Source organism: Trachurus trachurus (assembly GCF_905171665.1).
Source record: "Trachurus trachurus genome assembly, chromosome: 18".
NCBI classification, from domain to species: Eukaryota; Metazoa; Chordata; class Actinopteri; order Carangiformes; family Carangidae; genus Trachurus; species Trachurus trachurus.
Window position 1 is genome coordinate 10,873,549 of NC_139909.1, and position 14,888 is coordinate 10,888,436.

Here is a 14,888-nt window from a genome sequence, read left to right on the forward strand (position 1 = left end):
TCTTCTCTCTTCTTCTGATGCATCACCACCAAGAGCCAGAGAGACAGAGGAGGAAGGAAGGAATCAGACAGGGAGGGGATTTCTTGCTCTACTTAACACACTGATGGGGAGTCCGTCCGAGCAGAGAGGCGCTGCGTCCTCGTTCACGGCGAAGGAACACAAGCTCACCACGTTACATAACGCTGCTGGCTGGAGCACCAAGAGTGGATGTGCACTCTCATGTGCTCGACATGACTGGGTCCATCAATAAAGACGTAGCGATGGATGGATGGAGGGAGGGAGGGAGGGAGGGATGGAGGAATGGAGGGAGGGGGAGGCCGTCCATCTCTTTTTTTGGCCTAGTGGGACAGATTTAAGATTGATCCTGCTGCACCTGCACAAATCAGTCAGATCAGTCGGACCGACAGATCAATGAACACGCCAAACCACCGCACTGTGGGAATCTCACATCACAGCCACAGATTTGACTGAATTTTCATCTCAGATTTGCTTCATATTTGATAGAAATGACATCAACACACCCAACAACCACTGTGCAATGCCTCTGGTTTTCCTTTTATGTGTATTTGTACACTGAAAGAACTCAAAATATTGAATATATGAGGGGAAAATCTAGGGAAACTTTAAAGGGATAGTTCAACATTTTGGCAAAGTGGCCCATTGCCATAATCCCTATAGTCATAGCAGTAGGTTCGTTACCTTTAATTGTCGGTGCAAGCTTATTTTTTAGAACGGAGGAGCAGAGCCGCGAGCTGCTCAGAGCTACGCTACGGAGGCTAATGGGATTTCTTGGTTTCCCTCATCAAACTCATCAAATACACAATCCAACAACTCCAAAACGCTCTGGTGGACAAGTTGTGACCTGCACATTCACCACGCTATGAGATAATAACAGAACGTTACCAGACAGAGTTGTTTTAGAGGTAAATTCATGCAAAACTGCTGATGTGCGTTCCCATCGAGGGCAGTTTTTCATCAAGCAGTCTCTCTGTCTGGTAACGTTCTGTTATTATCTCATAGCGTGGTGAATGTGCAGGTCATGACTTGTCCACCAGAGCGTTTTGGAGTTGTTGGATTGTGTATTTGATGAGTTTGATGAGGGAAACCAAGAAATCCCATCCCAAATCCCAATCCCTCCGTAGCGTAGCTCTGAGCAGCTCGCAGCTCTGCTCTGCCTTTCTAAAAATAGCTTGTACCGACAATTAAAGGTAACGAACCTACTGCTACGACTATAGGGATTATGGCAATGGGCCAATTTGCCAAAATGTTGAACTATTCCTTTAACACCAGAACATAACCCATGAATGAAAACATGAATTAAGCACCGTTCTGAACCAAATGATATTAAGACATCATGTAAACCTCACATGTGCCGTTTTATCCAAGCTGCCAAAAAGCCACTGTGCTTAAGTTTGTTGGGGTACGACAATGACATTATAAACAACAACAAAAAAAAAAAAAAAAAAAAATATATATATATATATATATACATGAAACAAATCCAAGATGGTCGATCAGAGACTTTACACCGTCTACTCTCCAGAAAAAAGAAAAAAAACAGAGACATCAGACCTAACTCCTCACACGTCCTCTTTGCATAATCACATCACCTGTGAAAAGGGATGAGCTGGTTTTATGTTAATGTTCGTTGAGTATCAGCGGGTGGAGATGGAGAAGGAGAATGGGAGGAAAGGGAGGAAAGGGGAGAAAGAAAAAAACAGATGTGAAAAAGAGAGAGTGTGTCTGGTGAGGAGAGTGTTTGTTGTGGACGTATGCGGCTGGAGTGGCGCAGTGTGCTGGGTGCTAGAGGGTGAATGAAGAGGAGGAAGCCCTTTGACTAATCTCTGGGGAAGATAATGATCTTACATGCAGGCTGAACACTGTGTGCTTCTGGAGGACTGGTGGTAATATGGGCGCTCGCACACACACACACACACACACACACACACAGAGACGCCTGCACCATCCAGCTGCAACAAAGGAAACCTTATTGAACGCAAAAAATAAATAAATAATTAAATCCAAATAAATATGAACCCATCAAGACAGATTAATGCTGGACATTACCGGTCCGCTCTGTTTTACAGTTTGTCTCTGTGTAACACAAACAAAAACATCATAACCTTGTTACTGGGTGGGCTACTTCAAAAAAAAAAAAAGTCAATTACATAATCATACGCTTGTTGCTAGCTGCACTATTACATGGGTTAGAATCAGCATTACACGGCAACCTTTTTTTTTAATTTATCACACGTGATCCAGATCAAAACAAAACAAAAAAATGCTACTTTGCCTGAGGGGGCCGAGCAGCTGTAAACACCACGACCCCCCCACCCCCTCCGTACAGGCCTGAAGCAGGATGGATGTAACGTAATGTTCCCAGGAGAGGCCCAACACAAGTCAGTTACAGTACAGAGGTCCTACCGCCATGTCTCCATCGCAGCAAGCAAAACTAATCAAAAAGGAACTTAGATTTTATTTGAAACTGCAAAAAGATAATCCTTGTAAACTGTGCGTTCACACCAAAAGCGTTCAAAGCTTCAAAACCGCCGGAAGTCATTCATTTTCAATGAGAGCCCGGCGACCTGAGCAACCGGCCAACGCGTCACCAGATGAGAAGTTGAGTCTCGGTTAACTTTATGGTAATTAGCTGTGATGTGGTTCGGCAGCAACCAATCAGAATAGAGACGTCCTTCGGCTCCTTTAAATGACCAGCGCGATCGAACTTTGACGTCAGTCACGTGAAAAGAGCGACCAAATCAGCTTAAAGTACTTTGCTTCTTTGGAAGCTTTTGGTGTGAACGTGCAGTATGGGAGTTGTCTGTTATGTGGATGTGTAAACTGTGTAGACTAAACTCTGACTATTATAATAATAATTCATTTAATTTATATAGCGCTTTTCAATAACCCAAAGACGCTTACAAGGACACAAAAGAAACAGGGTAGAGACATACAGGGGGAGACGAGGGAGAGACAGTACACAGTGACACATTAATGAGCGAGGTGATGGAGAGACCGGCTATGGGTAGGGGAGGTCGTAGGCTTGGGTATTATGGTTTCATTTTATAACCAATGCTATTTTTTATGTAATGTAATGTTGTTAAGTACGGCTGCACAATTAATCGTATTTTCATCGTCAACGTGCACGATCACACATCAGAAAAGATGCCTGAAATGTGATGAGTACGTTTTATTTACAGGCGCACCTCATACCTGTAACCTGAGCTACACCGCTAGACGTATTGTTGGACTTCCGCCAAACACCGCGCCTGAAATACGTCCATGCGACATCGATTGGTATCGACTGGCACAACTTCTCGTGTTTAAATCTTCAGAGTTTGTTTACAGCGCTTTGCACTCTTCTTTTTCTGTTTTTGGTCTCTATTTATGTGGCAGTGTTTGGTGTATGTACTACAGCATATTTAGTGTTTTCAGAAAGACAGTTAATATGCACACCTGAATATTTGCTTATTTATCACAAGTCATATCGCCAATCCACATTGGACATTTTGCTGATATTGTGCAGGCGACTGTTATCAGCAGAGGTCCATCTCTACAGATCTTTGTCCGTTGGCTTTGCTCCTGTTTGCGTGGCTTGCAACCAGCAGCAGCAGTCTGCTCATGTTGCAGGTTCACCACCACGTCACATCTGGACTGACTGTGGTTGTATGGCGAATTTACTCCCGACACAGCTGCTACACACGACACAAGTTCATTTTCTAGATCAAAATCCTGCCGCTCTGTGTTGGTTTTTACAGATTCACTCACGTCTGTCCCACTTTGCAACTCTCTGGTTTACAGCTCGAGGAGGGGGAGGAGGAGGAAGAGGAGGGGGGCAGTTGAATGTTAATGAAATATTTAAACTAACTTTAATCCATGATTATATCTTGTGCCGACTAGTGAGTGCAGCGATGTTTAATCATTTAGTCGACTAATGGCACAGATCTCATTCTCTACCTACTGTAACATGTGCATTGAACAGTATAACACGCAAAAATATAAATGAAACTAAGAAAGAAACCAAACAATGAATGGTGAAAATTTTAAAAAGACGGAAAACGAAGGTCACACAGCCGCTTAATCATAACACCTGCTCTGAACCAGAAAACACAAAATAAACAAATATCAAGTCCACCAAACATTCATTACCAACTTTTTGTACCCGCCAAAATTCACCTTGGTCAGATTTAACCTTAAAAACACACAAACAGAAGAAGAGATAAAAACACATTTGGCGGGCGCAGTTTCATTAGTCTGAGGGAACCATGCACTTTGGCACTTGTTACAGATACAGCTGGGCCTTGAAACGACTTCAACGTTTAAAATGAAACTTAACGTGGGTCATAACGATACTGAACCGCCAACACTTCCCTGAGCTGGCGTTGTTCTGAGTAATGTGACAGTCAGACACAAGTTAAATATCAACAGGGCAGCGCGTCATGATACGAGAGAGGAGATCGCTCCTCCGTCATCTGGAAACACTGCAGTTTTTTAAGCATCCGATCCCACTCACAACACTGTCGTAAAGTTTTCTTCAAGTCTGTTGCAACTAAAAGCAGCAGCAAGCTCTTATTTTATTCCAGCTTCTCAAACAGAGGCAGCAGCTGAACTGGAGAAGTCGAGTCACATCTCAAAAAACTAGGGGTGCACCGAATGGCATTTTTTTGGCCGAAGCCGAATACCGAATAAAATCAAAACGCTTGGCCGAATAACCGAATACTACCGAATACTGAAAGTGGTTATAAAGTTTTTAAATAAAATATATTTTTTAACTTCATTTTCAAAGAAAGTAAATGTTTATTGACATTCTGACAGTTTTTGAATATTCCAGTTGCCGTTGCTCATCAAAAAAACCCAAGTGTCTTTTAAAACAGTGGTTTCTAACCTTTCTTGGTCAGATTTTTTTTATTCATCAATTAGGCTGCTAGACATTTCAGACGACCTCATTTGAATTTCAGGCGACCCCACGTGGGGTCCCCAAGGTTGGGAAACTCTGTTTTAAAAGACGTCGGCCACGGACGGAGTGGGCGACATGCTGCTGGGACGAGGAACTTTGGTTTTAACTGCTGCAGTCGTCTCTCCCTTTCGTAGCCTACTCAGCATGTTGTTGTTTGGTTTTTAAATGATTCATTAAAAGGTGCGTTCCTACAGGAACGGTCCCCTCACTCAGTCCTCTCAGTGACGTGTCTCCGCTGCAGACAGGACGCACCGGCACCGGGCTCTTGGAGCGACGTGCACGCGGTCGCTGTGCAGCTTTCCCCCCCCCTGCTCTTGTTGCTGTTGTTTTTCCAGCAGTAGGAGTCACCTACTAATAAAGCTCCATGAGGTTTAAGCTGCCGTTTCCATCGTCGCGCGATCGCGTATTTATCAGACTTTTTTTTTTTTTTTTTTAATATTCGGCCTTGCTTTGCGCTCATTCCACCGAAGGCCGAATGTTGCTTTTTTTGCAATATTCGGCCGAATATATTCGGTTACCGAATAATCGGTGCACCCCTACAAAAAACACCTGCTGAAAAGTAGGTAACATCAACAGAACTACATTAAGTGACCACAGTCGCATGAACGTAATAAAGCTGAATAAGTGCTTCTTTAATGACCAATATTGTGATTATTTTCTAAATCAATGGTTTGATTTATGAAATAAACAAAAAAAAACACAAACATTATGGTTTCCCAGACCCAAAAATGATGCAACCAATGTCCTGTTACGTTCAATTCATAAAGATATTTATTCTGATGTTTCCGCAATGGGTTCTTTAAGTATTGCTGAATTTTGTTTCCTACAGGTGCGCAAGTGAAAACGCTCCAAGGTTGCATTAGTCTGCATTTATAGCAATTATTTGAAAGAAAATTACACATTATCCGCCCTTGACGCCTCTATTTTCTGCACCCAGACAGAAAGCACTCTGCATTTTTCACACAAGATGTTGGATCTGCACAGAAATAACAGCCAAGAAGCCAGACCGAAGAGGGACCGCTGACTGAGCCAGACATCCAACACTGCAGGACACCTACCTGCTGTGACAGCAGCACATGCAAAACTGCCTCATTTAAGGGACGAGCCAATAAGCCAGTGCACATGTGCTGCTGATGATGGGACGTGGAGTCACTTTAAAGCAAAATCAACCACAACACCGGAGGGAAAACGAACTAACTACAGATCATGAGCAGGGAGGAACAGGAGAGGAAAAAACAGCCACTCGCTGTCTGAATAATCAATATTTGACATCCGATAAAACCCCAGTATCACACCAATCTGCCACTAATACCAACAATATGCACCCCCTTTTTTTTATAAGCAGTGCAATGTAAACATCTGTCTGCTGTAGATATGAGAGTGGCCACAGATAACAGGAGCATAGTGCATAGTAGTAACACAAGTGCTCAAACTAAAAAATAAAAAAAAGCACACACAAAATACAACCTGCACGAAATTGCACAAACCAGCAGAGAATAATAACGCAGCAGCATACTGAGCAGCAGAGTAGTGTTTAATCAGGATGACCTAAATAGCCTACAGACTCCTATGTGACCTTACACAGCGATAAGCCTGTCACACAGTCTCACCGTCAATTTCAGCCAACAAACCGGGACTCACACAAGGTACACAAAGTCCTAACGCGGTTATTAACGCCTATAGACCCCTCAAGCACCGAAAAGAGAGGGTTAGATGGAGAGAAGTGCATTTGTATCCGTATCATAGCAGTCGATACGGCTGCAAAATATAATGGTGGAGGCGCTCTGGTAGTCTCGCTACCGGCGTTTCGTCTCTATCTCCACACCACCACCACCACCACCACAACGATGGTGACATTTAGACACCCGTTGATAGCAGCTGGATAGAGCTCATTTTAATAGCATTATGCATTAGCTTTGATGTAAAACAAACAAACAAAAAAATACAATGTAGGCTATGCATTTTATTTTATTTTTTGCAGAGATGCAACAGTTTCTAACCAACTGCACGTTAAAAATTGCAAAGTCTCACTGATCTTGCAATTGCTATATAGTTAGCAAGTTAGTGTTAGCAAACTGGCTAAGTTAGTTCACCTTTTTATTAATTTTTTTTACACAGGAATCGAGTCTGAGTTAAGTGTTTAACTCTATAACTGGCGCTTATACTCAGTATTAAACTAAACGCTTAGCTGTTTCAATGCACCGGCTGCTAACACACATGTATGTAAGTGCATGTAGCTAGTGGTGGTGGTGGCGCAAGGCTAGGCTAACGAAACTTAGCAATCAAAGTTAGCAACCGGCTAGCACGGCTGGGCTAACGCTACACACTATCAGCTGCATATGAAGCGATATGGCGGAGGCGATAATGAAATTAACCCACCCCACTGCCACTGGCGAAGCTGGCCGACCAGCCCTGCCTTGCATTAGCTAGCTACCGCAGGCGTCGCTGCAATTAGTTGGATGCTGACCTCCCAATGGGCTACTAGCAGCGGCAGTAGCAGCGGTAGCAGCAGCGGCAACAGCAGCGGTGGTAGCGGCAGCGGCTAACGGCTAAGTCGCATTGTGTTCACTTCCAGGACGTTGCCATATGTGCAGACGTCCGAGTCCCAAGAAAATGTGACAATTTACGGCTGCTTTGCTCACTCGCTTCGTGCAACTACCAACAAATACTTAGTCTGCAAACTCTGCTTTCCATCCACCGGGGTGGGGGTTATTATTGTTTTGGTTTTATTTTAATTTGCACGGCTACAACTTTCGGGGGGACAGGTTCAACGCTGCACGGCACGCTCCACAGTTCAGGACTCCCTCTTCTTTTTTAAGGATATTTTATTGGAGGAAACTAGTCTGGATTTCACCTCCTAGTTTATATTCTCTATTTAAAAAATAAATAAATAAAAAAGCACAACTTAGTGTGTTATATCCACGGTGGATAACAAGAAGAGGGGTGCTGTTTCAGTAAGAAACTAAAGTAGTAATATCGGAGTTTATTTGAATCTGCCTGTTGTGTGTTAAAGTCGCCTCACGTCACATTGTTGAACGTTCTAATAGAATTTTAAACCGTTGCTCCTCCACGCAAGTCGCATCACGTCACATCGCCGAACGTTCTCATTTCGAATTTTTAACCGTTGGCTCCCGTGCGAGGAAGAAGGAGAAGCAGCAGCAGAGTGGGCGCACGTTCGCTCGCTCGCTCACTCGCACGGACGTTCGGTAAGAGAGTTAGCATTTAGTTATTAGCATTAGCGGCTAACGAAACAGACGGGCAAGCTAGCGGCTAGCCCGCGTAGCTAGCCCACCTTGTGTCGAAACGAACAATCACGTTGAGGGGGGGGTGTCTTAAAAATGTAAAAACATTCCTTACCTCCCACTCGGTACATGTTAGCCGCCATTCTCTCGTAACCTTTATCAAAAAGCAGTCCCAGGGTATCCCCCCGCTCGGGTAAGTAAAGGTCGATAGTGATCTATTTTATTCCTTCATTTATCGCAGACACCCCCGCCGTGAAACAAAGCCGGCTCCGGGCACAAACAGCCGAGATGTGGCGGGTAAAAAAAAAAAAAAAAAGTTGAAAGTTTCCGTTCGTAATTTTTCCGGAGGTTCTCCCCCCCAAAAAATCGAAGTCTTTGTTTTTCGGTCCCTCAGACGACCTTCCTCTCCTCTTCCTCACTCACTCACTCACACATTCACACACACACAGCTAGCCTGTCTCTTACTCCACCACTCTTCCTCCCATCCTCCGCTCCCAGCTTCATCCTCCTCTTCTTCACCTCCGCTCAGTTCAACACATACACACACACACAGAAACACACACACACACACACACACACACACACACACACTGGCTGGCCCCCTTCGTTCGTGTGCAAATCGTCATCTTCGGATATGGTCGACAATCTCCGGCATCTTACAATTAACTTCTTTTTTTTTTTAAACTGGTCTCGGTTTTTAATGTACAACCTGTGATGTGAAGTCAGACACATATACATGCATGCACGCGCGCGCGCACGCATGCACGAGACGAAGTGAAGTGGGCATAACTTTATAGTGTATGAAATAAAGTGTAAGCTATATACAAATACTCAAGTACTAGACACACGTACTGAAAAGTGAAGTTTGTGCCACGCAAAAAAGAGGAAAGTGGGAATGCACGCGCACACGCACACCTTCAAAATGAAACCCTGGTGGAAATTGTGTTGTATCACAAGAAGAGTTGTGTAATGTCATATCACCTTTTTCATAGGAACCAAACTGCAACTGTTGCTTCACATGGTCAGTTATCAAGAGTCTACATAACTTGGCTTGTTATTCTTTTATTTTTTAGCTTCTGACCCCTTAAAACCACTGACCACTTGGCATAAATTTATTTATTTATTTGTTTAAGTTACAATTGTCAACTACTGAGTCAAATGTATTTACAGTATGATTTTAACTTGTGGGCTTTCCTCTCAAGAGTCATAATTACTGCCTTTTGAAATGATTTTTTCCCCTTCCAATGACTTATCAATAACTAAAGATATCTTGATTTCTGACACTGTAGTTACGTTACATTACATAATGTTATTTTGTGTCATGTCAGGTGAGGTCATGTTGTTATGTCATGTAATGTAATATTATGTCATGTCATTTTTTATGTCACATGCTTGTTTTTGCCTTCCCCCGTTAAAAGAAAGGTAAAAGGGGGGAAAAGACCATACAGAAACTGATTATTATTAATAACTATAATAAAAATAGATGAAATGTTGGAAATTACAAATACGTTGAGTTAAACCATATGAAGTAAATACAATATCAAATCAGTTATAGCTTTTCAAATCAACATGATCAGATATTAGGAAAAATTATATACAACGGTAAATATAGGTTTGTCTTGCAATCATGATTTTACCAAGAACTTTGTTATTGCCCTGTTTTGATTTATTTTGAGGACAATATTATAACATAGTATTTCACAATATTTAAGGAAATATATTCAAAAATACTCAAATCAGCAAATGGGGGGGAAAAGAGTATGATGAAACTGGCATATCTTTATGAACTGAAGTAAGGGGGTCTCATCCTGCTGTACTGATGGGGTCTAAAAGTGTTTCTGGTCTCGGTTTCGGTGAATCCTCCTCACTCAGAGCAGGTCTCAGAACCTGGAGCAGCGCTGCCCACTAGTGACACATCCAACACATTACACCGTGGAAGAACCAGACGATTTCAGTTTTTCTCTTTCAGCAGCCTTCAAATGAGAAATAATGGAAATAATGCATAAAAAAAAATCTCGGAACATTTAATTTATAGTTTTACAACAGACCAGAATTTCTCATTTGGTTAAACTGACATAAATGTTTTGGTGTATGTTCGCAAATGAATAAAGCACAATACTATGTTAATCTGTACTGAAATCACTTGTATATCTAATTGATCAAAACTGATCAGTTGATTCTCAGTGAAATTGTCAAACTCTTCTCAGCCTATAAACAGACTTTCACTTTTTCAGCATCACATGTAAAACGATTCATTCAATGATTAAAATCTTGTCTTGCATACATAGGCCTGTTCGTTATAAATGTATGACAGAGAATTTATGTCTGTGAGGAGGAACAAAGGTTTTTGTTTTCTTTATTTGTTTATTTTTCCACTAAATTGCCACAGGTACTTCCATCATTATGGGATGTGGTTTTTGTTTGTTTGTTTGTTTTGTTCCTTTGTAATTTTGCTTTTCCACAAGGATGTCATTTTGTGACCATCATGGTGATAAAGTTTCTTCTCTTTTTGACAAGTTTGGCTCAAACGATAACAAAACAACTTTTCATTTCAGTGAATCCAGCCCTTTAGACTGACGCAAAAACTAGGTTTGGAAACGTAAATGAAATGTTTTCAGTGACTTATGATCGTCTGTTGTGACATTATACTGTAGTACTCACAAATTTGAGGTTAAGAAGACCGTCTCTAGAAATGAGCCAAAACAATTGAGACCAACTGTAAATGGTTGGTTTGTTCCTGCATCCTGTTCTGAAAGGTCAAAAGTTTGTACTGTTGGTTTGTGGCGTTCAAGGACATGTTTAACTACTTACAGTAGCTATTGGTTGTAAACTACTGTATCTTGTCATTCACATGTCCAGTTACTACTCTCTCATACTTTACAAAGTATACTTTCCATCTTTGTCCTCTTATTGATCAATAATATTCTTTATCAGTCTTCATTTGGTCAGTGTTTTGTGTTATTTGTGTTTGTGTCCAGTTTGTTTCCACAGAATATTCACCACAACAACACTTTCCAGTCTTTGGTAATTTATTGGGAGCTTGACAGATACATCATCACAGTATCCCCAACTGTTGTCTTAAATATATATAAAACTGTACTAAAGTAATTACGTTCAAGTGTGCTTACAACTGTTAGAGAAACGAATCATCCAGAGAACATGAGAGTTGATTTCATTGTAACAGGTTTGTCACAGTCTGTCTAACGCAAGCATAGTAATAAAAAAAAAAAGACAGTTTCAATATTAGCTGAGATGTTAAACAAACACTGATTAAAATGCTAAAAACAATATGCGATCGTCTTTTAAAAAGGCACAGTGGTGGGCGGTAAGGCACAGCGACGCAGCACGCTGGTTACATTTGATATGAAAGATGAAAACACAGGAATGTTCACTTTAAAAAACCAACGTCACCCACATAAGCCAGGTCACATTTTTGTGCCAGCAAACAAACACACTCGACTCTCCTAACAGAGCTATGACGAACGACTAAACCTGTGCTGCACTGTCCAGTTTCACAAGGATTTACAGGATTAAGTGTAAAATGAATATGGATCTTCACTTCCTTTGAAGACGACAACGACGACTCTAACATGTTCTGGATTAAAAACCGACACAGCGGCAGCACCAGAGAGGCCAAACTGAGCCGACAGACAGACTCGTCAACACGCCTCCGTCTCTGTTATGTAAGTAAACTGACTGAAGCCCGAGGCGGGGGTTGGAGGGGAAGGCCTTCCTCTAGCCCGTGGCCGGTTCTGGAGAGCTGGTGGAGGCGGACGAGCTGGATGCCAGTCTCTCCCTGCCGTCGGCCGCCCCCCCTCCCACCACCTTCCACTGAAGGATGCAAGTGTCCTTCCCGCCCATGGAGAGCAGGTGGGAGTCGCTGTTGGTGAAGCAGACGTTGGTGACGTGGCTGCCGTGGCCGTCGTACTTGTGGCTCGGCGCCTGAGGAGAGACGAGAAAGACAGGGAAAAGATCACGACTTTGGAAAACCCCATCATCTGCTCCTCCTTCTCTTTTTCTGCTCAGCTACCAGAAACGTTTGAAGGCTTCATCACTTCATCCACACACACCTGCTGTGGACACATGGTGGTGTAGAAGAAATCTAAAAATATCCTGACAAATCCACAATGGAGCTGCAGGGTCATTGTTCAGGTCAGGGTTGCTTGAGTCAGCTGTTAGCGCCACTGGGAGTGGTGGGAAATCATCTCAACAATGGAAAACACAAGTTAAACTTTGACCTTTTTCTATGATCTTCCTTTTGAAAAGCTGGAGGTAGCACAGGGTGGAGCTCCAGACCTTAAGACTCTTCAACCTTTACTTACTCTAAAGGGTCTGAGACTCTTTAAGTGGTCATATTAGTGGTTATTTATTCACATATCGTATCAAACGTTTCTCAAAAAACAAATTCTAAGGAACAAGATCTTTTACAAGTCGTCAAATATCAACATCCAAAACATTTTAAACTGACATCAGACCAAAATCTGAGTCCTGATCCAATCAGACCTGCAGATAAACATCCATAAATCTGATCAGAAACAGAACAGATCAATGATTGTTGTCGCTACATCAGTGATTCATTCAGTTTACGACAAGATAAATAAGTTCAAGTTGAGGAAAAATTGGTTAGTTGGTTGGTTGGTTGATTGTTTGGGTGGTTGGTCGGTTGGTTGGTTCGTTGGTTGGTTGGTCGGTTGGTTTTGTTGGTTGGTTGGTTGGTTGGGCGACTGATTGGTTGATTTATTAGGCCTAGGTAAACCTGACACCTCAACCTGACTTATCCCTTAAAGGACTTATTGTTGTAGGTTCCTCATACCTGGTTTCTAGTGGCAGCCAGGTTAAGAGCTATTGACAAACTGAAAGTGAAAATACTAAACATCATTCCAGAGGACTCACTTAATCTTTCCACTGTCAAAATATCATTAAAGGTTATACAAACACAAGAACCTCTGTTCCTTCTGTAACCAACAGTTAATGCCACAGACGGAGCTAGCTTGTTAGCATGCTAACTTTGGAAAGAGAAAAAAATTAATGAAGGAAATAGAAGCAAAACAAATGGGTTTGTTTCTACCTCTGCAGACAGATATTGATGAGTAAAAGAAAGAAAGAAAGTTTGATGTTACGTAAACATCTGCTAATGCTAGCTCTGTAAAAACAGCAAAGCTTACGAATGGCTCATTCAAAGCAGCAACTGCACCTGTGAACGGCTACTGAGGACAGACAGGTATGTCAACATCTCTCCGTTTTTTTTAATCCAGCTTTGTTTCCACATGTCAGTCAGGAACAGGTTTTTCCTCTTTATGTCAGCGTAGGAACAATATTTGCTGAGCGTGCAATGACAGGTTCATATAAAAAGAAGATGATCGAGCTTTACCTTGAGTTTAGGACAGGGGTACTGGAAGAGGTGGACCTTACAGAAGTCGTCGGCCACGGCCACCATCCTCTCGCTGTGGGACCGACACAGGGCGTTGATGTCTGTGCCGTCCGAGCCCTCTAACCACACACCTGGAACAACACGCCAACACAACCGTCATCGTGGTGTAAAGATAACATAGCATACGCAACACAGAAAAAAAGCTGAACTCCGTGTGTTCCTCATACATACCCATGACGTGGAAGCCGAGCACACAGGTGTAGGAGGCCCACTCCCTGTCTTTGCTCTCGTAGCGGTTCCTCAGCAGCTTACAGCCTGATGCGATGTCCCCTGAGGAAACACACACAGTGACGGTCAGAAGCAGAAAGATCAACACAACTATGATTGAGGAGGAGTTAACTTCAATGGCTTCATGTCCACTCACAGTAAAGGATCTCATAGTCTCCAGAATTAGACATGATGTACTTCCCGTCTTTGGACCAATCCAAGTGCGTTATGAAGCTGGAGTGACCCTGATTGGACAGATAAACAGAAGCGTGGTGAGTGTGTTGGTCCGGTCTCTACTCTGGTTCATCACCAGATGTATCCTGGTTGATAAAGGGCCTCATGTGCCACTTACAAACACTTTTGTCAAGTGGTGTAACCAGTACTTTCTCATAAAAATCTGACAATATACAGGAAAATAAATCTGGACTCAAATGTGGAATACGTGTAATTCACTTTTGCAATGCAACACTATGTTTCCTAACAAATTTTTACATCATTTATCATATTATTTAGAAAAAAAAGTGGTGTTTTGAGGCTATGTCCTGCTCAGTATTGCCAAATTAATTCAAATTTGAATATAGAAATACAGCAAAAAAATATATTTTAATTTAATGTTTTCAGAAGAAAGTATAGCTATACCTTTTAACAAGTACACTTAAATACACCGTAGGTGGATAAAATATTTATATCATTCTTTTGTGGTTACACCATTTGACATTTTCAGGGCTTTCAGTCTGACTTTTGTTAAAAATGGTTCAAATTTCATTTCAAATGATATAAAACCAACATGAATACAAAATTTACATTTTAACACATCTGATGCATGTTTTTTAGACAATTTTTAAAGATATTTCTAAATTGTGCATGTTGCCAACCCTTATTTGTCACTGACCCAAAGATCTCTGCAGTTAGCTAGAGCAAAAACCAGACCGACTCACGTTGCACTTCCCGAAGCGGGTGTAGCGCCGGCCGCTTTCCGTCACATTGTAGATGTAGATGAAGTTGTCATGTGATCCAACAGCCAAGAAGCTGCCATCTGAAATCACAAGAG

At 42.0% G+C, this 14,888-nt stretch overlaps 2 protein-coding genes across 5 annotated transcripts in view; both read right to left on the reverse strand.

Moving 5' to 3' along the window:
- The window catches only part of mta2 (metastasis associated 1 family, member 2), a 44,400-nt gene extending 35,669 nt beyond the window's left edge, over positions 1–8,731 (reverse strand). For all 3 annotated transcript variants that reach the window (XM_083992955.1, XM_083992954.1, XM_083992953.1), the window contains exon 1: positions 8,315–8,731. In XM_083992955.1, coding sequence (XP_083849081.1) covers positions 8,315–8,342 — 28 coding nt within the window. In that variant the 5' untranslated portion in view covers positions 8,343–8,731. The remainder of the gene's footprint in view (positions 1–8,314) is intronic.
- A 2,493-nt stretch (positions 8,732–11,224) lies between these two features.
- eml3 (EMAP like 3) overlaps positions 11,225–14,888 on the reverse strand; it is a 52,458-nt gene continuing 48,794 nt past the window's right edge. For both annotated transcript variants that reach the window (XM_083992950.1, XM_083992949.1), the window contains 5 exons: positions 14,776–14,873; positions 13,995–14,082; positions 13,802–13,900; positions 13,571–13,701; positions 11,225–12,141 (listed from right to left, as the gene is read on the reverse strand). In XM_083992950.1, coding sequence (XP_083849076.1) covers positions 11,935–12,141; positions 13,571–13,701; positions 13,802–13,900; positions 13,995–14,082; positions 14,776–14,873 — 623 coding nt within the window. In that variant the 3' untranslated portion in view covers positions 11,225–11,934. The remainder of the gene's footprint in view (positions 12,142–13,570; positions 13,702–13,801; positions 13,901–13,994; positions 14,083–14,775; positions 14,874–14,888) is intronic.